The sequence below is a fragment of the Lycium barbarum genome, chromosome 8 (assembly GCF_019175385.1).
Source record: "Lycium barbarum isolate Lr01 chromosome 8, ASM1917538v2, whole genome shotgun sequence".
NCBI lineage: Eukaryota > Viridiplantae > Streptophyta > Magnoliopsida > Solanales > Solanaceae > Lycium > Lycium barbarum.
In genome coordinates this window covers 112,796,699-112,820,415 of record NC_083344.1, presented here as the reverse complement: position 1 = coordinate 112,820,415, position 23,717 = coordinate 112,796,699, and the positions used below count along the sequence as shown (strand labels likewise).

Genomic DNA, 23,717 nt, shown 5'->3' with positions numbered 1-23,717 from the left:
AACAAACTGAAACCATAGGCCTATTGCATGTTGCAATACAGTTTATAAAGTGACCTCAATTGTCAAAGGTTTTGTGCAACAGACTGAAACCAGTTCTTCCAACTATAATCTTTGATAACTAGAATGCATTCATCGCCTGCAGAATATACTGACTTGTTAAGAGTTGGTGAAAAGGAAGAACACAACTCAGAGCTGCCTTCATAAGATTGACCTTAAAAAGGCTTATGACTTAGTGGAATTTGTGAAGGAAATGATGGAAGCACTGAGCAATTCATTGCGTGGGTAATGTAGTGTATTACAACTGTTAGTAACCTGTATTCAAAAATATACTTAAACAGAAACAAAAGCAAATTTCAGAAACGAAAATTAGAAGAACAGTATCTGAAAATATGTGTAGGAATTAAATCGAGCCCACTGAATGCACAGTGTGTCCTTAAGGAAATTATTCCCCTCAATGTACCCGAGGTTATGGAATATATCCTCCCAGGATAGAACGATTTACTCACCGTAGTAGCGGTACTGCAAACTTTGGTGACAGCGAACCACTCGAAGGCTGTAAAATCACACAGAATTTTTATGAAGTGCAAAAGAAGAAGATAGAAGAATTCATAATTTTTCATTAGGAAAATCTGAAGGGATGACTAGATATTTATAACCAACAACAGGTGTCTGTTAACGAAATAGGTGTGTCTTTTCTGAAAAGGTATGTGCCTTTTCGACAAAAAAAATATTTTTCCGAAAAAGGCAAAGGAAATAAAACTTTCATTTCCCATTCACACCAAATACCTAACAATCCCCCACATGAATGGGGAATGGCTCTATGATATAAAAATGCACGGACAAGTGTGTGATTTACAAATAAAGATTAATTGCATCTGGATAAGTAGGTTTCCCTTTGAACTTTCCGTAGTGAACATATGTCGGATATACTCGGTCAATCGGTAGATTTGATATCTTTGAACCGTCGAGCTTTGGTGTATACCTAGACAACCATATGTCACACAATTAACCCTTAACCGTCTATGGTTCTCACGGTTGTGTTCGTTTTAGCCATGAACACCGCCTGGTTTCATGAGTGCGTAGAGCATGGGCCTTTACCTAACATACTTCTTGAAGCGGCTTACACTTCACACTCACATAGGTGATTCCTAAACGTGTCATCTCGTAGATACACTATTTGGTCATATGCCAAACTTAGAAATCATTAAAAAGCTTTAGCTTTATTAACTCGTTAAAAAGCCTTAAGGCCTTATTCTTGTTTTTTAACATTGTCTGATCACGAGAATGGGTTGAGTTATTTGACAATGTTGAACCGTCATTCATAACTTTGTTTTCTCCTTGAACCTAGCTCTTGGGATCTCCAATCTGCTAGGTAGAGTTACTGCCATGATGACTTGTTCTAGGCCATAATCCCATTCCCTTTGTTGATCTTTCAACTACCTCTCTAATTAAGCCTTTTGTAAGCGGATCCGCGACATTATCTCTAGACCTTACATAGTCACTAGTGATAACTCCACTAGAAAGTAGTTGTCTAACGGTATTATGTCTTCATCGTATGTGACGAGATTTACCGTTATACATAATGCTCCCTGCCCTCCTTATTACCGCTTGGCTATTACAATGTATACATATATGTGCCAACAGTTTGGGCCAAAAAGAATACACTCCAAGAAATTTCGGAGCCATTCAACTTCTTCACCGACCTTGTCTAGAGCTATAAACTCAGACTCCATTGTAGAGCGGGTGATACATGTCTATTTGGATGATTTCCAAGATACTTCTCCTCCACTATTGGTGAAAACATATTCATTTGTGGATTTAGATTCAGTTCATCCGGTGACCCAATTTGCAACAACATATCCTTCAACAACCGCAAGATATTTATTGTAATGCAATATAAAGTTTTAAGTATGTCGAAGACTCATGCATCTTGAGTTTACATATCTGATTATTAGCTACACTTGATGTAGCATCATTATAACAATATGTGTGGATAGTTGGCAACAGTTGTGGCCACAACTTTTAACAATATTTGTTTTTCCAACCATTCCACTTCTATTCAGCAGCTGCACATTCAATAATTCAGATTTCATTGTAACACTCAAGTCTGCTTCTTTAATACCCAAGCATATAGTCCAATTGAGACTTGCTGTCACCAATATTCTTTGTAATAGCAAGATTTACATTAATCGGCGTTTAATACTTGAATGGTTCAAGTACCATTTTAACATAATGAGACTGAGACAATGCTAGACTTTAAAAAGTTCGATGGTTTTTAATTCTTGGAATTAAATCGACAACCTCTAAGTCTTTCATATCAAAATTTCTAACAAGCATACGCTTAGTAGCATTTATGTCATTAATGTCTTTACTCATTATCAATAAATAAACAAACAATGACTATATGATTTAGAGAGTTCTTAATGTAAACTCATTTATCACACTCATTAATCTTAAACCATTTGCCAACATTGTTTGATCAAATTTAGCATGACATTATTAAGGGTGCTTGTTTTAGTCCGTATAACGACTTAATAAGTTTGCACACCTTCTTTTCGTTACCAGGAACCACAAAACCCTTACGTTGTTCCATGTAAATTGCTTCCACAAATCTCCATTAAGAAAGTTGTCTTAACATCCGTTTGATGGATTTCAAGACCATACACATCTGTCAATGCTTCTAATACCCATATGGATATAATCCTTGTTACTAGCAAGTATGTGTCAAAATACTCAAGGCCTTCTTTTTGTCTATAACATTTGACAACAAATTTTGCCTTGCATTTGTCAATAGTGCCATCAGCTTTCATTTTCCTTTCAAAATTCATTTGGAACTCAAAGGTTTGTCCCTAGGAGCAAGATCAACCAATTCACATGTATGGTTGTTCAATATGAATTCAATTTTCACTATTGACTGCCTCTTTCCAATATTAAGCTTCAAAAGAAATCATAGCTTCTTTAAAAAGTTTGAGGCTCATTTTCCAACAAAAATATCAGAAAATATAGTCCAAAGAATATAGACATCCTTTGACGTTTACTATTCCTTGGATTTTCTTGTTATGTGTACTTTCCTTTGTTTCTTTCCAAGATCGTTTAGATCTTTCACTAGACGTCGCACATTCCTTTTTATACGGATAAATAGTTTCAACATTATATGATTCAATTACCGTATTAACATGAATGTCAAATTTTCTTATTTGTACACCAAAATTGATATTCTTTACAATTTGTGGCATATCCAATCAAAACACAATCAACGGTTTTAAGTCCTATTTTTACCCTTTGCGGTTTAGGAACTTTCACTTTGGCCAAACAACCCCCACACTTTGAAATATTTCAAATGAGGCTTTCTTCCTGTCCACTTTTCATATGGAATAGATTGTGTTTTACTATGGGGCACTCGATTAAGTATTCGACTAGCTGTAAGGATAGCTTCCCCTTACAAGTTCTGAGGAAAACCAGAACTTGTTTATAAGGCATTTACCATCTATGTTAAATTGTTCCTTCACAATGCAACGTCATCATTAAACACGTATGGACTTAGTTCCCGTGAATCAGTCTCGTACGTACTAGTCACCCATTAGTAAAAGGAGAACTAAAGAAACCAGCTCCTGCTCCTTGCATCATAACCACTTTATCAACACTTAAATTATCAGTTAGAAATTGATGGCCTGAATCTCTTTGAGACTGTTAGGGAAACAGGAAACGTGACTGATGAAGAAGGCTTTGCCATGAACATAGATAACATGGACATATTTAATGTCCAGCAATTAATATGATCCTCTTCATATAAATTCTTAGCCACTAAATTTTGCAATCAGAAGGACAATCACAACGAGTTATAGAAAAAAATGTGTTCGTTCACACTTTAAACCTCCAATTAGAATTTTCCTTTAATTTTCATCTCTATCAGTCAGTCGTACCATAGAATGCAATGAACATCCTTACGATCATAAGTTTTTTTTTTCCACTTAACCAGAGAATAAAGCAGTGAAGTTTTTATATCTTCAAACCTAATACTTTCTGGCACAAATAGATTTAATAAATCGGTGAAGATTTTATATCTTCAAACCGAATGCAGAAATTTATATATACTCGATGAAGTTTTTATATCTTCAAATCGAGTAAACAAATGAGTAGAAAGTTACGAAAACTTTCATCTCAAAACTAGAGTAGGAAATCTGAAGATTTTAATTTCCAAAAAAGTAACTTTTTATTCCTGGAAAAAGATATCTTTTTATCTCAGGAAATAGTACTTTTATTTCTGGAAAAATACTTTTTTTTTTCTTCAAAACAATGAGAACCAATGAAGATTTTATTTCTTCAAACCAACACAATTTACTAACTTCAGCAAAGTTTTGATATTTTTTAAACCGAATTTACTAACTCGGTAAAATTTTTATATTCTTTAAACCGAGTAGTAACTTGGAGTAAAAAATCGCACAGATTTTAATCTCCAAACAGTGGAGTAGAAAACCACAAAGGTTTTAGTCTCCAAAAAATGTATTTTTTTTCCCCCCAAAAGAGTGATTTTCTTTTCTAAGTAGACTATAAAGAAAAACACTTCATCGTTGGTTCCATACTTCCTGAAAATTATAACTGATGATCTCAATGAATGAAATTTCAAGTTAAGTTGATGAGATAAATTTTCAGCACCTTGCCATGTATTACTAATGTTTCTTCCATAGAATATAGTTTGAGATCATCAAATAATAAATATCTACCCTAACATGTATAAAACATGAATTTAATAAATCATAAGGGTAGGAGATTAAATGACAAGGGAGTGAATAAAATATAATTCAATTCTAATGTCATTCCAATCTCTCCCAACAGTAACCATAACAAACAAATTACGCCCGAAAAATTGCATCGGTTAATTCATTTGATGACAACTCTTCATATTCAGTTAAACATTTGGAGCATATTAATGGAAGAACATCACATTCACTTAAGATCAAATCTTGAGGCATTGCTCCTCATCTGTCACATCAACCATCCTTTCATTTTTTTTTATTATTTTTTTTTTAGTCCAAAGCAGGACACAGAAAAATAATATCATTAAATAAAAGACACATGTGAATATCCAGACACTAAATCAGTCTCCCAACAGACATTTTTTCGAATTTGAAACAAAAACTTTCTTCGTGTCTGTTGCAGCACCAACTAATTTCTTTCCATTCGGTGCCAAATTTGTTTTCCAAATGTTATTAGAGCATCAACGTCTCAAGTCTTTCAAATGAGAAAGCTCAAATGACTTCCTGGTGAATCGCTATTTTTTGTCCCTTCCTACATTACTATTTTGAAATCATAAAAAGGGAAAGCATCAATATTATAGATGCTTATCCGTATACTGAAGGGATCTTTCAGATGTTGGTATTGTCCTATTTCATAGACAAAAATTTCCTCTTTCTTGTTTAGTTTCCAATAAACAGAAGAGCGATGAACACAGACTATAAAAATTATAATTTCCTTAAGATTGTTAGTAACCTGTATTCAAAAATATACTTAAACAGAAACAAAAGCAAATTTCAGAAACGAAAATCAGAAGAACAGTATCTGAAAATATGTGTAGGAATTAAATCGAGCCCACTGAATGCACAGTGTGTCCTTAAGGAAATTATTCCCCTCAATGTACCCGAGGTTATGGAATATATCCTCCCAGGATAGAACGATTTACTCACCGTAGTAGCGGTACTGCAAACTTTGGTGACAGCGAACCACTCGAAGGCTGTAAAATCACACAGAATTTTTATGAAGTGCAAAAGAAGAAGATAGAAGAATTCATAATTTTTCATTAGGAAAATCTGAAGGGATGACTAGATATTTATAACCAACAACAGGTGTCTGTTAACGAAATAGGTGTGTCTTTTCTGAAAAGGTATGTGCCTTTTCGACAAAAAAAATATTTTTCCGAAAAAGGCAAAGGAAATAAAACTTTCATTTCCCATTCACACCAAATACCTAACAACAACTACTCAATACATCATTACACTAAATGGAGGGATACATGGAAGCATTAGGAGAAGAAGAGGAATTAGGATAGGGGATCCCATCTCCCCTTTGCTATTTGTCATATGCATGGAATACGTCACTAGGCGAATTTCCAGGATTTGACTTCCACACTAAGTGCAAGGGCCTCAAGCAGAATCATCTCTGCTTTGCTGATGATATGCTACTCTTTTGCAAGGGTAACTATCAAACAGTGATGTTGTTGCTCAGAGGGCTGCAGACATTCTCAAACACATCAAGATTACAAGAAAATGCAAGTAAATCTAATATATTCAGTGCTAACACGAAGACTCAATGTTTGGAGGATATTTTTGTTGTTACGGGATATCAAAAGGGCACCTTATCATTTAGATATTTGGGAGTTCCATTCTCAGCAAGGAGGATTACTGCAGTTGATTGTGAAATGTTGATAGACAAAATGGGGGCAAGAGTATGGGTCTGGTGTTCAAGAAACTTTCTTATGCAGGCAGAGTTCAACTTGTAAACTCTGTGCTACTACATATGCATTCTTATTGGTCTTCTATTTTCATCCTTCCAAAGGAAGTCATGAAGAGGATTATAACGATAGTCATTCTCCCTCTTTTGTTCTAATTGACTTTTAAAAATTTCTATTTTACCCTTACATTATTAACTTTTGTCTTCTTCTTTTTTTACTTTTTTAAATCAAGATATTCTTCATTTTTTTTTAATCTATAACACATTTTCTATAAAAAATAAATATTATCTTCTGGGTGAAAAAAATTTAGGAATATTAATTGAGTATATAAGTTAATAATGTTTTATAATGAAATAAATTAGCAGAATAAAAATAATAAATTTTATTAACAACAATCAAAACTCTAATATCTATTTACACAACTAAAAATAATAGGTAATAATAGCTTTATAAATATTTTAATGCAACTAATACAAAAACAAAAATACAATAGAGACAAATTCTTTAAAATTGTTTATTTATATAGTAAATGAGTTTTAAATTATAATTTAAGAAATATTCCATTAATTACAATCAAAACTTATTTATTTTTATGGACAATAGAAAATAAGAGAGATGTTAAATTTAAGTATACATAAACATGCTTGTACATACATACAGTTAATGCATATGTAGAAATAATTTATAAATATTACTACTATACTTTGCTAATAAAATTTCCAGTAACAAAAAAAGAAAAAAATATTGAGATAACAATTATAAAATATAGCATTAGATTTTAGACAAATTCGTAAAAGTATTATTCCACTTAATATGTTAATGAACTTAAATAAATTTATAATACCTAAGTTAAAAAAATAAATATTACATATAATATAAAAATGTATTATATAAATGAAGGATTGAAAATAACAAGGACGAAATAGACATTGCATAGAATAAAGGGGGGAGAATGACTATTGCTCAAAATTGAGGGGGGAGTTTGATTTTAAAGCAAAGTTAGGGGGTGAAAATCATTTTCACCCATATTTTCACTCATTTCTTATGGGATGGCAAAGAGGTGTCTAAAACATCCCCACCGGTAGCATGGGACTTGGTGTGCAGACCGAAGAAAATTGGGGGCTCGGGATACTAGATAGTATAACCTGGAATGTAGCAGCAGTTGCAAAGTACGTATGGAATGTGGCTCAAAAAGAAAATAATCTTTGTGGGGCCAATCACTTTTATTTATAAAATCAGGACTGGTGGCAATATTTTTCTCCAATTGGTTGTTGCTGGTACTGAACGAAAATAAGTAGTATAAAAGAAAGATACAAGCAAGGCTATGTAGAGAATGGTTGGTTAAAAGCAGATGGCAAGTACACCATCCAGAGTGGGTACTTATGGAGAAAAGAAGAAATGGAAGTGTGGGAACATGGTGACCACTCCCAAACATTGCTTCATATGCTAGTTAGCAACTCATAATAGGTTACTAACAAAACAAAGACTCCAGGAGATTGGAGTTGTTGATGATCCTAGTTGTGTCATATGTGGAGATGTTGTAGAAAGCAGTGAGCACTTATTCTTTGAATGTCAGTTTTCAAGAACATGTCTGGGAAATATCATGAGTTGGATGGGGACGGGGTTCAAAAGACAAAATTCCATGGTATCCGAAGGAGGAAGACAAGATACAGAAGGAATTGTAGAGATTTCATTACAGCTGTGCTAGTGGCACTGATATACAAAATTTGGAAGGCTAGAAATGAAGTAAATTCACAAATGAATGTTCCTCTACAAAAGCTGATTAGTGAGGAGATCAAGCAGGATGTACATACACCAGAAAAGAGCAAGAGGGTGAAGGGAAGTAGACAAGGTAGGAGGTGGATAGAGAGTTTATACCAACATACATAGATACAGAGTGATATAGATTATTTTTGTTCTTTGTTGTTCTTAGCATGGAGACTGAAGGAATGCCTTAGTCTCAATGGCAGAGTGGTGAATGATGTAAATGTTTTGGTCGGTGATTAATAAAGCTTTTGTTTTCACAAAAAAAATATAAAAAATAAAATAAAAAATTGGACCTTGCCATTTAAATCTAGTTTCAGAGAAAAGGACAAAAATGGTCCCTTAACTATGATAGTAGGTTCAAAATAGTCCTTTAACTATGCACTTAACGGTTTTAGTCCTTTAAGTTTGTTACAAGTTAACAAAAACGGTCCCTTAACTATGAGAGTAGGTTCAAAATAGTCCCTTAACTATGCACTTAACGGTTTTGGTCCTTTAAGTTTGTCATAAGTTGACAAAATGGTCCCTTAACTATGAGGGTTGGTTAAAAATAGTCCCTTAAGTATGCTTAACGGTTTGATAATGTCAGAAAATGGTGTCTCGAAACACAAAGACCGACGGACTCTATCGATTAAAACTGAGGGACTCCATCGACTAAATAAAATACACTAGACTTTAGAAATAAATTAGAAATAACAGAAACTAAAAAAGTTGTCACTACCAAAAACAAGCGAAAAAAACGATGGACGGAAACCGATGGATAAAATCGAGGGACACTATTTTTTTTTTTTAATTTTTATTGTTTTTTACGAAAACCGACGGAAGTCCATCGGTTATTTTTGAGGAAAAATGCGCGGAAACTATTTTAAAAAAAAAAAAGAACCACTACACTGGAAGTATTTAGTTTTCTCTAGTTTTCAGTAAAAACGAATCTAGTGTATTTTACTTAGCGAATGGACTCCCTCGATTTTAATCGACAGAATCCGTCGGTCTTTGTGTTCCGAGACACTATTTTTTGACATTATCAAGTCTGTAGGTTTTTCCTCAGTTTTTTCCTATAACCGACTAACGTCCGTCGGTTTTGTCCCGAGTTATTTGACCGATCTAGAGTTCTCACTAATTTTTCTCTTTTTTTCATAGTTCTCGTCAAATCTAACAAATAGAGTTCGATGAATATTTTGTCGAGACTAAAACTGTCAACTTATGGCAAACTTAAAGGACCAAAACCGTTAAGTGCATAGTTAAGGGACTATTTTGAACCTACTCTCATAGTTAAGGGACCGTTTTTGTTAACTTGTAACAAACTTAAAGGACTAAAACCGTTAAGTGCATAATTAAAGGACTATTTTGAACCTACTATCATAGTTAAGTAGTTAAGGGACATTTTTGTCCTTTTCTCTCTCTAGTTTCACAAAATCAAAAAAGAGTTCTGCGAAATGGAGAGAGTAAAAAAGGAACAAGACCCTGCTGCAATAACTGACATCACTCCACAGAAAGTTGTGTTTTAGTTACTGAATGAATAGCAGTTTTACATAGCAAGAGAGGCATTTTATCTGTGTGCCACGTCCCTAAACTTACTCAAACTCATTGCACACTAGTTATAGAAGTCGATTAAGGTAGAAAATTGCTATTGCAATGAAAGTGAGCGGAAATAATTTTTCTTATGACGCGGGTATCCGGACTAACTTGCACGCATCTCAACTAATCCCACCATCACTTCTTACCTCCCACCAGAAATAGTTAATCCAAAGCTTAAAAGATTGTCCAACTATCATCCCCATTAAGGACTGTTTACAGCATTAAAATTATTTTTTCTTATTCGGGAGCTTTCGTGGCTATAAAGAATGGGTCTTTCCCCTCGTGAAAGGCTATTGGGATCGATCCCTTCAACCCTCCTTGGCGTGGAAGGTCGCAAGAGAAAAGAAAACTATTAGTAATCGTGACCAACGACAATCAGCTCTCGGCTTGTTGGTAAGGTGAGAGCTTGCTTTCAACCTGCTTACTTTGAATAAAGAGAAAAAAAAAATAGATAGGCGACTTATCTATTGAAAAGTACCATCCAGACAGTAAATCAGAAGTTTCAGGGTTAGTATCCGGACCAGCTTGCACGCACCTCGACTAATCCCACCAAGTACTTGTTACCTCCCACAGAAAATAGTTAATCCAAAGCTTAAAATATTGTCCGACTATCATCCCTATTAGGATTGTTTACAGCATTAAAATTGTTATCCGGTGAAGGCACTTCAACTGGCTTCATGTACTGGATGTATTCAAACCACAGAAAGTAAAGAAAGCATTCATGCACACCGCAGGGACAGTATTTGCCAACATCATTTTATAAATCATGTAAAAGGGGGTTAGTCGGTATGTACAAATTGGCTTGAATGGGTTAGAATGGAGAAAAGAAGGTAGCTAAGCAGAGAGAAGATTGAATTTAGCAGCTAACCAGAGAAACTGGTATTTACAAAATAGAATGAAGATATATACATCTTATTTTTGCCTTTGTATCGAATTATTCTCCATAACTTCCATCCAATATGTAGATTCTTCTCAACATTCCACCACTACATGCCGCTGAACTCAATAAATAAGTAGGATGCAACTTCAGATCAGTGCTTCAGAGAGGTTGAGCAACTGACCAGAAGATGTCAACAGCAGCCTCAATGAGCCGATCACTGTTCCAGAGAGGTAGACTGGGACCAGAAGATGTCTACAATCCATCCGCCACTGACCACCTCAAAGGAACACCGAAGTCTGAAAATCTTGTTTCTCAATCGGAGTGTTTGTGATGAAGCTATGAAATTGTTATCTTGGCGGGGCGACCTCATCAGCATATATGGAAACACAAGAATCTGCTGCACCAGCAGCAAGCAGCACTTCATAGGGATGGAAGGTAAGACATCTTACAGATCCTATCTTCTGAGCCATGAATGTGGACAAGTATCTAATGGTGCCTAACTGCTCACCCTCCAGGTTGAACACTTTGATAAGTTGCTTTGATGAACCACTTGCTACAAGGGGTGCATGACGATGTAACGCTAGAGATGTAAGTGATCCCCTGTGAGCATCAATGGTTAAGTATGCCTCCTTGAGATTTCTCATATCAAGGAACTGGATATCACCAGCCTGAGATGCACTGACAACCTGAGAAGAAACATGAGAAACAGTTCATGAATTCGCATTTTGCTTTGGAGAACTTTTTCCACGAAAAATTTGTCATTAGTAGAAATAATTGTTGGAACAAATAAATATTAAAGAGAGAGAGAAAGTGTATGTGTTATGTGTACACTTTTTCTTCTTCTTTTTTCTCAAGAGATGGTCTTCTGACAAACCAGTAACCGACAAGTTGACAGGGCCAGATATAAAGAGGGAAATAATAGTCACCTTTGCTGGTTGAAGTCCAGGTTGAAAGCCAACCCCAACAACTCTTTCCGCTTTGGGATGAGGTCGCGTTGAACAAACAAGCCTAAACAAACACATATTAAACAGTCAAAAAACACTGAATGATGATGTATTTTATGAACCAAAAAATATGCATGTGTGGGTAGTGCCTAATGTATGAAATGAACCATGCAGAACAGATACCCATCTTTGAGGTCTGAAATTGCCCTCACACCTCATAATGCCAAGGATAACATTATCATCCTGAAATTTATAAATCAGACTGCAGGAGACGTGATTCCTACACCCCAATCCCATTCCAAAAAAAAATAAAAAATTAAGACTTGTGGTCTAAGTTATATAATGCAACTCCACACCACCAATTCCCCTATTGTACTTGAGATGATCATACAAGTGTGCATGCACACACATACATGCTCGTGAATTACAAGCATTGCATCTTACATTTCTGGCATTCGAATATCAAATAGTTTGACAGATCCATCCACGAAGCCAGCACCAAATTGACCCGCGTGAACTTGAGAAGCAGACTGCACAAGGCACAAAAAAGTTAAGAAGTCATCAGAATGATAAGTGGCATGGTTGGAGCATTCAGCAAAAATGCATAACATATACGCGTGATAAATTTGTTTAAAATGTCAACAAACCACTATGTAACCTGGTGGTCAAAAATAGGTTCAGGTAGGTGAACATGCACTCCTTATATGAGTGGTTTATTATTATTATTTTGAGGAAGGTAACACATTATATATCTATAAACGCAGAGGCCGTGCTGGAGTATACAGTATGTCATTATTCTTCTTACAAGGATTGTATAACATCCACCATTAAATCTGAATAATCTAAGAATTCCTCTTTACACCAAAAATGAAATATAAGAGGGAAACTAATCTTAATCTTCTAGATTGAGCTGCATTTGTCTTCAAAACATCTTTAATTTTATATTAAATCAGCAGCAGAAAGGCTGTACTGGTAGCCATATTTACAGATACAAAAGACAAGAACCTGTCCTTGCTCATCTTACAACGAACCTGTGAGATCTAGTATGATTCAGCATTATTTTTATAGATTTCTTTGCACCAAAACTGAAATAGCTATATCTAATTCATCTTTAACCTCTGAATTAAGTTGCATCTATCTTCAAAACACCTTGCATTCCTTTCCTTCCAAGAACCCTCACACACGAGTAGGGATCATGTTCCTTTATTTCTTGTCTAACACTGCCTCCCTCATTATTCCAGCACTTTAAAAGAAAAAACTTGTAGACTCATGCATAATCCATCTGAGTCCAGTCATACTAAGAAATAGTTGTCACAGCTGAACATTAAAACCACAGTGCAAAAACAGGTGCTCTTGTTCTTAAATCTGCATAGCATAAGTAAAACATCTGGAACTCATCTGGATTCCTCTTAGCTTCGAGTTTTCTTGAATTAGGCAAGTCTGCCTTTCCACTAACCATACAAATCAAGCCACTTAAAAAGGAATCTTACTTTCCAATCTGCTTCTGAGACCCATTGTTACCCTGATGCCCATTACCGGAGAGTACCGAATAAACTGACTTCACCGTGTAAACCTTGCTTCTGTTTACTTTCCATATTAATGAATCTTCTGTAGATGTTGTACCTTGAATCAGTTGTAGCTGCTTAAAAAGCTCAGTAGCTCTATCTATTTCCCAAAGTAGTCTTCTGAAAATAAAATTCCATCCTTGTCCCCACATTTTTTCAGTAACTTCAGGATTTGATCCCAAATTATATGTCAGGAAACAGATCTTGTACAGGACCATGCCCAAGTCAAATATCACTTTAAAATGAAACTATTCCGCCATTGCCAATGATGAAACCAATGTTGTCAAAGAAGTTAGGCCATTGATAGTTCTCAAAATACTCACTCCAAAAGGAGATTTTACTGTTTTGGTACACCACTGAGTCTCTTGTCCGAATTTAAGGTTGTGAAGAGTTCCACATTGGTGGTACAAGGGATGGCTGCTCTCCTTAACTTGGGCAATCATCCCCTCATGAGCTAGCTTTTGGAGTTGAGTTAGGTCCAAAATCCATTTCTTTACATGGTATCAGAGCAGGCAGAGGTCCTGGATTGAATCTCACTGCCATACATTATCAAAAAGAAATTCTACGTGTTTGGCCCATAAAAAGAAAAATCAGGCCCGCACGTGAAGGGGCCTGTTGAGATTATACTTACATAAAAAAAGTGCTCTTTCTAACGGCTTATGCTGTCAGATGAGATGGTCACATACTTCAACATGGTATCAGAACAGGACCATCCCAATTCAAATTTCCCAATGTTGGGCCCCCATATTTAATTACCCACGCACCAGATGTCCAACCATAGGGAGAAGGGGGTTTGAAGAATCCCACATCGGTGGTATAAGGGATGGATGGTCTCCTTATATGGACTTGGGCAATCCTCCCTTCATGAGCTAGCTTTTTGAGGTTGAGTTAGGACCAAGATCCATTTCTTTACAAAGGTTAATCACTTGCCTCCTTAAAGCTTGTTCTTTTGCAATTATATCTTCATAGCTAATTCCATAAAAACTTTTGTTGTGCAATCTAATATTTATGCTTGATGCCAAGACCACTAACTCTCTTGCTAGACGTGAGAGCCTTCTGTTCACCAAATGAAAACATATGGCCTCCTTATTCCAAGTCTCTTTTCCACGTTACCAGGTAAAGGGAATAAAGACACTATGTAAGCAGGATGGAATCCAGCATAATTTTCACCAGGATCACTTGCCAGCAAGAGAAAGACACTGGCTTTTAATTATTATTATTTAAACAAACAAAAGAGAGAGAGAGAGAGAGAGAGAGAGAGATACTAGCATTTCCATCTTGCCAATTTCACTTCGTCCGATAAACCCTGCCATACTTCAATAATTCGTGCTTTGCTCTCAAAGCTAGTCTCAGATAGGTTGTTGGAAAAGATACAAATTTAAATTCTCTCAATAGTTACTTGATAAATATGAGTTCACACGTAGCCACTGTCATAGAGGATATTCCACTTCTGCACTCAATCTTGCAATTGCATTTTGCCATAGAGGATATTTTGCTTCTGCACTCAAGAACTGCATTTTGTTTCTTACTTTTTCAAGACCAAATGTTTTCCCAACTAGAAGTCTAGAACACATTATGCAAAGGTAGATCATGTGTCATAAGATACCTTGCCCAATCCGCATCTGTATATCGAACAATTTACTCATGTCCTCGATTTTCGTGAAGTCGTCCTTCACCAGGAGTAGATTTTATGTATCGAAGGATATGAATATTGCTTTTCAATGAGCAATGACGGTCAGAAGAAGAATCCAAAACAAAAACTGACTTACAACAATAACGGGGAATGCAATGCTAGATTGAGCCAAAATGAGATAATCCAACTTGACTAACAATCTCCTATTATCCGGGATCACTAAGGGCTCCCCCTGACCTGGTAGAAGCTTAACATTTGAATCCATCAGAGAGCATTAACATACCTACAGTCTGCTATCTGCATGATTATTACATGGCATAAACCTCAGAAGTCTTTCGTTCTTCCAATGAAAAAAGAGGACATTAAAAGGGATCATTTTGGAAACTAAGGTTTAATTCCAAAAACCCAAACCATGCACACATTATCTGAAAGTAGAGTTATTTTACAACAGTTCGGAAACCACCAAAATATGAAAGGACCAGCCTCTTTTTTTAATTTTCCTGGCTTCTAGTGATTTCTAGGTCTATTATTCCATTTTATTTATTTTGAAGGCATTTTTAGTAAAAGAATAAAACGTTCATTCTCCCTTTGACCTCACTTTAGAACGAGCTACTCCAATTCTTGCTAGCTCTTGCCTTTACGTCAACACTTCAATGCCTATTCCTGTTCCCCAAACATAACGAACCATCATGCTCAACTTATCTTGTACTCTATAAAACCTACCAATTTCTATTCCTGTCTGCATCTAGTGGAACATTTGGAAGGAAAGAAACGACAGAATTTTTAAAGGCATAGAAAGTTCATGGCAGAAGATCCAATGCAAGGTCGTTACTTCATTAAGTTTTTGGTGTAAAGAACAATATGTAGAAGAGGAAATTCAGTTAGTGGACTTTTTAGGATTACTGTAAGTATTTCTCTTTCAGTAAAGTGTAAATAATGTGTTCTAGACTAAAGAATGGACAGTGTTATTGAAAAATGTGAGAAGAAACTGGCTAGATGGAAGACTCAATACTTATCTTTGGGGGGTAGGTTGACGCTCATTCACTCAGTCTTAGATGCTCTTCCTACATATATGATGTCTTTGTTTCCAATCCCAGCAGGGGTCATTAAAAGGCTGGACAGAATCAGGAGAGCATTCCTATGGCAAGGTAACAAAGAAAAGAAAGGGTATCATCTAGTCAAATGGGAAGCTCTTACTTTTGGAAAGAAATATGGAGGTCTGGGAATCAGGAATTTGAAGATTCACAATAAAGCACTGAAGATGAAATGGTTGTGGAGACTTACCAATGAGAATCAGACTCTATGGGGTAAAGTTATAAATGCCAAATATGAGAAGGAAGACAAATGGATGACCAAGGAGGTTGATACACCATATGGGGTTAGTTTATGGAGGTCCATCAGGACCTTTTGGAGTGAACTGAAAAGCAAAACAAAGATCAAAGTCCTGGACGGTAACAAAACTAGCTTCTGGGAGGACAACTGGCATGAAATAGGGATTCTTAAAGTACACTTCCCTGATATATTCAATCTTTTGCTTCACCAACAGAAGACTATAGCAGAAATGTGGACACCTCAAGGTTGGGATATAACTTTCAGAAGATTACTCAATGATTGGGAGATGGACAGAGTAACTGAATTTTACAGCATACTTGCACAATTCAGTGGTGTACAGGCAGGTGAAGATGTATTGAGATGGCTAGGTAACAACAGTGGTAATTTCAAGGTCTATGCAGCATATAGGTTGATGAATCGGTCTAATCAGCAGATTGATAATTGGCCTTGGAAACATATTTGGAGAACTAACATCCCACACAAAGTGGCTTGTTTTGTGTGGCTCTTGGAAAAGGAAGCTGTCCTCACCAAGGAAAATTTAATGAAAAGACAGATAACATTGTGCCCCAAATGTTTTTTGTGTGGAGATAAAGCAGAGACAGTTAACCATCTATTCCTACATTGCGAAGTGACTGAACAGCTGTGGAGAATTTTCTTTAACCTTAAAGGCATATCCTGGATCATGCCTGGAAAGATTACAGAAGCTTTACAGAGTTGGGAGGAAGCAGGGTCTATGGCAAAGAACAGAAGTAGATGGAGAATTGTCCCTGCTTGCATCTGGTGGACAATCTGGAAGGAGAGGAATTCAAGATGTTTTAAAAATATAGAGAATAGTATGCAAAAGATCAAACTGAATTGTCTTTTGCTATTATGTTTTTGGTGTAAACAGATATTTTCAGATGATACTGCTACCATAATTGATGTGCTCCCTCAGGGGTTGGCTTGGTGGAACCCTCAGGGGTTGGCTTGGTGGCAATTGACTTGAGCCTTGGGGTGCTCCCTTTCAAGGTCTCAAGTTCGAAACCCACTGGGTGCAAACAATTTCTGAGGGCTATCGGACTGGGTAAAACCTGAATTAACCGTGTTGCACTTGCGGGAAACTCCTTGCCGAGGGCCTGTGCACCCCCGGGATTAGTCGGGGCTCTAAGAGACCCGGACACCCGGTGCTTAATCAAAAAAAATAATTGATGTGCTAGATTCAATATGAGGCAGATCAGTTTAGCTTCTGAAGAACAATTGTAAATATGGTTTCAGTACAACCCATGTACTGTGTTGCCCACTTATATATATACAATAGTTACCATTTTCAAAAAAAAAAAAAAAGTGTAAATTTTTGGAGGTGGCCAGCATACCCTTAATGCTGAGGAATACAAAGTTACCAGTATCAAAAAAATCATATTCCTGTTGTAATGTGCAAAATCCACTGCTTTCAGAATCCTTTATTTTTGGATAGGTTAACTACTTCCAACATCTTAAACTGCATAACAAGATAGAGAATCTAAGCCAATCACAACAATCAGAAAATTCCCAGATCAACCTGCTTCAAAGTGATGCTTAAAGCACCACCAAAAACTAGAAATTATTCTAAATCTTTTGCCAGTGTAAACCATTAGTCCATGACACAGCAAGTGGTGCTGAAAACTTTTGAAGGACATGGCATGAATACATATACGCACATACATACATACACACCCACACAAATACGTCCATACATATATGTGCGTGTGTGTTTGGGTTTGTGTGTGGGGGGTGGGGGTGGGGGAGTCTTCAGAAACCATTTCATTCATCAATATTTCGTCGTACTTTTGCAATTTGCTCGAAGTTTAAAATCGCCTGTATTCATTTCTCAAAATTCAGAGCACAAGATACTAACAAATACTTAAACACAGCTAAACAATTTTCTAGTAAATGAACAACTAAAATTTGCTATAAACTCTCAGAGCAATGTGAAAAAACTCACTAATGCTGAGATGCTGCACGCCGAAGATGTTGGAGTAGTATTAACAGGTTGCTCTTTCTCAAGATCCCAAGCCATGATAGAAGAAATCTCACCTGATGCAAACTGATAAAGAATTTCAAAAAAGTCAATTTGACATAAAAGTAAAAATGTGTGAGATATATACTCAAAAGTAAATTCATGCAACGAGATCACTTGTAATGGATGTCATGGCTTGAACCGCTCTCACCTTTTAGAAATAGCTTTTGAGACCAACTAGCTGGGATTTTTTTTTAATCAAGTAGCTGGGATATTAGTAAAGTGACATTTGATTTATCACAAAAAAAAAAAAAAAAAAAAAAAACATTACTTGTAGTGGATGCACTTAGGAAAACGGTAAATTATTTAAAAATAAGATGGAAATATCACGCCGCTTTGCATTCACTGACTAACGTCTTAGTGTTTTTAAAAACGAACCGCCTAACTTCTTAGTATTAAATGCATTACACAATATGTACCAGGTATCCAGACTGTTGCTGCCAATCCACAACAGCATTCACACTGCGCGAACCGGGTCTGAGACCCTGAATTGAAGAGAATGCAGAAACTAGCTTCTGTTGACCTCTTGCAGTATAGTCTTTCCAAATCCGAATGTTGCCATCGCCTTTTATAAGTGAACTTTGTTAAAAATTAAGGCATCAATGATCAAACTTGATTAAACATGTGCAACATCAATACTTATAAAAAAGCACATGTAGCAGCAAATATTTACTTGAAGCAACTAGGAGCAAGCTCTGATCAAGCTCATTCACAAGGCAAAGCTTTGAAATTCCTTTATCAGGGTAACCATGGTTGTCGAAGCTGTTAAGAAGGGTAGCCTCCTTGTAATTCCAGACCCTGTAATACACAAAGGTACAAGCAGCATGATATTTCGGCAACTGCACAAAGAAATTGTGAAGCGGAAGAGAAAAAGAGAGGAACTCGGCTTTGATTATGCCGTCAAGCTAATGGGGTTTATATAACTACGTTTACATGTCCTAAAAAGGAAAGGAAGTCAATACCTAATTACAATAGGAGTAAATTAAGTTACCCACTATCATATACTAGTAGCTTTAGTAAGTGTTGCACGTGTATACCGCGCTAATCAATAAAAGAATACATGCGAAATGCGAAATAAAGAAAGTTTTGGAAAATAATAGCTGACATTAAAAAAATGCTAAAAAAAAAAAGTTATTTAAATGCAGAAAATATATGTTATTAGATTAATACAATAGCTACATTCTAAAGTTGCTCCGACTCTGGTGTCCGATACGGGTGGGGATCTAGAGATCGGATCCTTCATGATCCAAATTTTAAGATTCGGTGGTGGGAACCAGGTAGAAATACCTAAAACTATAGTAATAAAAAAAAATGCCTAAATTGGACTATTTGGAAGGAAGGGAATGCACGATATTTTTAGAGCAAATTTGAATTTGTGATTACTATTACATACAAATGCATCGCTTTACTGTTTTTCGGGTGTAACATGGTTATCGCAGGCCATGATAGACTTCTTGACTTATTGAGTTCATTGCACATTCAACAGTGATGTTGACCTGTAAATATCTTTGAAGCACCTTCTGGTTGCGGACTTTTTGATACAAACATCTTTTAACGATAAAAAAAAAATGTCTATATTATGATTTCACCTAGATTTTGTTTTTATTTCAGAAATCAATGTATTAGTCTCGAATTTCTCGATCGATTTTGGTCAAAGTACCCAAAATCGATTGACCATAGCCAGCAAGGATCCCACACCCACACGCATGTTGTGTCGACACGGTGCGACACCAAAAGTGAAGAGTCCGCGCAACTTAAAGCCCAAATTAATATCTTCAATTTGAATGTAATGATGAATTTAATTAACTTAGTTGTATAGTAATAAGTGGCATTAAAAACTTTTTCTAATTATTGCTAAGAAAACGATAGCTTACTTTCAACTTATTCTAATTTATGGAAAAAATAGTTCCATTTTTGGAGAATAAAAAGAATCAAATCTTAATATCTTCAAGATCCAATAATTAATGTTTTACGAAGTTAAGATATTTCTAATAAACTACTTAACTTTTCCATGACCAAGACAATACTTGGAGTGTAAGTTCAGTGGCGTGACACGAGAGGCTGATGTGGAAGTAAGGCTTGATACACATACCATCCAAATGAAAGGGACATATTATCCAAGGTAATCGAGAGATTGAAGATGATGTCGCACATCGTATTGGTGAGGGTTGGATGAAGTAAAGGCTCGCATCCAGAGTCTTGTGTGATAAGAAGGTGCCACCAAACTAAAAGGCAAGTTGTATAGAGTGGTGGTAGACCAACTATATTGTATAGGGCAAAGAGTTGGCCAGTCAAGAACTCTCACTTTCAGAAGATGAAAGTTGCGGAAATGAGGACGCTGTGGTGGATGTGTGGGCATACTAGGAGAGATAACATTAGAGATGAAGATAGCCGGGACAAGGTGGGGCCTCGATAGAGGACAAGATGCGGGAAGCGAGTATGAGATGGTTTGGGCATGTCAAGAAGAGATGCGCGGATGCCCGGTGTGGAGGTGTAAGAGGTTGGCTATGGATGGCTTCAGGAAAGGTAGAGATAGGCCGACAAAGTACTGGGAAGAGGTGATTAGACAAGACATGGTGGAGTTGCAGCTTACTGAGGCCATAACACTAGATAAGAGATTGGGGAGGACACGGATTACGGTAGAAAGTTAGTAGGTAATAGTGCATTGTCTCGCTTATCTTTCCTTACTAGTAGTCATAGTATTTTTCCTGTAGCATACTGTTTTGTTGTAGTTACTGTTTCCTTTATCCTATTTGACCTGCGTCGTTATTGCTTTATTTGGTTTACCATGTAGAGGGTAGCACACATCATGGGCATGGCCCAATTTGTTACAATAGCCACACCTTGATCGAGGTTTCCCAAAGCGGCCTCCATGTCGATTTCCAGTCTGAAAAGCTAGAACAGAAGAGTCTGCAGGTGTTACTGGGTGACTAAACGACATAGGTGTACAACCAGTCATAAATAATCGAGCAAATAGGTCATCCATAGCAGGAATAGTGGGCCTAGCCAAAATTTGGTCACGCTTCCGATCAATATAAGATGGAAGTCCAACAGGTGTAACAGCCAAAAACATACGTCACTCCAATTGTTTTTCAACACTTGTAGTAGCGGACATTCATTAAATTCTTCCATAACCGCCTGAACCAACCCAAGATAGGTAGACATATCTGAATCCTACTTTTTAAGGTTAGTTAACCGAGAAATCCCATTATAAAAGCGGGAATGTCATTTGTGTATACGAATGGTCGGAACAACGGCATCAACTTTGAACCAATAGATTTCCATATCAGACTACACAATTGAGCATCAATCTTCCCCCATTCACCCCATCTTTTTCATTAATATCCTTAGCTTGTTTAACCGATCATGAACACCTTGTCCCTTGCACCGAGGAAGACCAAGATAAGTAGTTTGCACTACCTATCAAGGGTTATGTGGGTCGAGTGGTTCGGGATGCTGGAAACCATAGGTTTAGAAACAAAAATATCTAATCCAGAGACATAATGATGGTCAAACAATTCCACCAAATACCAAATATAATAATGTAAATGTTACCCGAGTGCAATTAGTGTCCAAAAATAGAGTAAAAAATAGTACAATCGCCTGAATCTGGGATATAGACGGTCGCCGGAATTTGGTCAGGAAATAGTGTAACAGGTACCGATCTGCTCGGAATCACCAGGCAACCCTATCGGAAAAGGTAGATCGTCAGAAAATGGCCGGAGGAGCTCTCACGCACCGCCACATGAGCAGATCTCGCCGAATCCTAGGATGCTCCGGTCGCCGCGTGAGGAGCGTTAGGTGGCGGATGATGATGGAGCTGACCAGGGTTTGCTCGCGTTGGTGTTCTGATTCTCGTGGTGGTGTTGGTTTGAACACAACACCTAAGGTAACGAAGTTATCTTCGGACAGCCGTGAGAGGTTGCCGGAAAATTTCGGAGCTCGGAATTTCTTCTTCCTATATGTTGCTGGCCTTAACCAGACTCTCATACCATGTAAAGCGGAAGAGAAAATGAGAGGAACTCAGCTTGACTACTCCCTCAAGCTATTGGAGTTCAACTAACTATGTTGACATGTCCTAAAAAGAAAACGAAATCAATACCTAATTATATCAGGAGTAAATTAAGCTACCTACTATATTTACATATATTCTAGAACATTCACAAGGATTCTAACAGAAATAGATCTAATAAACTATCACTCGTTCCTTTACCACGCAAAAGATGCTCAACATATCAGACCGAATGGCCAAAACCTTTACCATGTAAAAGAACTCAATAAATCAAACCTAATGGCCACAAAGTTGAGAAGTTGCTCTGAGGTGATGCGACATAAGGGGTGAGAAGACTGAGAAAGAACAACAAAAATATGCAACAAATGCAGCAAATCTGTTGGAAAACTTAGCATGAATTACAGGGAAAGGTTTGAGTTCTCAAGAATTGAGCACTCTTAAGCCAAATGGATACAGAGACTGATCCCAGAAAAGTGAAGCAACTAAAAGGCAATGATTCTCCTATCCACCTGATCCAACAAGAACACCTGATCGAAACACCATAAAAGAGTGAGGTCAAAAAAGACTTCAATATAAATGGAATCTCTTTCTTGAAGCTCCAAGAAGATTTGGCAATTACTTAGGAAAAAGGCATAGTTCCAGCACTTGTTTGCTGCTTACCAACAAAGCAGCATTGTTGGTAGAAACGACAGATTACACATAGCTCCAGTGACTAACCTAGTACTTGAACTAACCCACCCTTCCCTCAGTTCTATGAGAGAAGATCATGAAAAAGGAACAATGGAAACAATGTCTTCATTTAGATCAATATTCGTCTACCTGATCCGTTCACTCTCATCTGAAGCAATCACAACTGGTGAGAAGGGCTGCAGCAAAGCAGTTGCGGTACCACACTCAAACTTTGTATCCCAACTGGCAATTTGATTATGCAGTCTGTTCACCGCTGAGACAAAGAAATAAGCATTGGCCACATTAGACACCTATTAGATAAATGATGACACACATACATGAAAGGTAGCAGTGGGAAAAGGAAAGAACCATGAGCCCAATAGACTCACAACAGTGCTGGCATTTGGCAATGAGGTCAAGAGCTAACTTTTCCTTCTCTTCTCTCCTAGTAATGATCTCTTCACTATCATCAGCTGCATTAAGGAGTGGCTTTGAGAAGTGGCCACAACTCCAATTATAAATGGTTGACTGAGGAAGAAAACTGCGTTCTGAAGCTCCAGAAGATCCACCAGAACCCAAGAGGGGATCGGCTAACCCTGAGTCTGGAGAGTTCATTAGGTGATGCCTGAAGTCTAAAGAATAAACTCTTCGGATTCCCGTTAAGTAACTAGACCGGGGGGGACTAACTGGAGGAGTCCTAAAAGTCAGAGGTAAATGTCCACCTGCAACAGTTCAAGTAAAAAAAGGTATCAAAGGGGAAAATAAATCCTTCAAAAAACATAATGAGCATCGATGGAAATACTTGAACATCAAGGTTGATTAGCGGATTGTGGGTGTAAGAAAACTAGTAATATTGA

General features: G+C 36.8%; 1 protein-coding gene across 1 annotated transcript in view; it reads right to left on the bottom strand.

Moving 5' to 3' along the window:
- Nucleotides 1-10,532: 10,532 nt before the first annotated feature.
- Nucleotides 10,533-23,717, bottom strand: part of LOC132606757 (regulatory-associated protein of TOR 1-like) — a 30,301-nt gene continuing 17,116 nt past the window's right edge. The window contains exons 17-24 of the mRNA XM_060320381.1: nt 23,250-23,582; nt 23,011-23,134; nt 18,853-18,977; nt 18,599-18,744; nt 18,105-18,206; nt 12,059-12,144; nt 11,597-11,678; nt 10,533-11,356 (exon numbers count right to left, since the gene is read on the bottom strand). Of these exons, the coding sequence (XP_060176364.1) occupies nt 11,018-11,356; nt 11,597-11,678; nt 12,059-12,144; nt 18,105-18,206; nt 18,599-18,744; nt 18,853-18,977; nt 23,011-23,134; nt 23,250-23,582 (1,337 nt within the window). The 3' untranslated portion in view covers nt 10,533-11,017. The remainder of the gene's footprint in view (nt 11,357-11,596; nt 11,679-12,058; nt 12,145-18,104; nt 18,207-18,598; nt 18,745-18,852; nt 18,978-23,010; nt 23,135-23,249; nt 23,583-23,717) is intronic.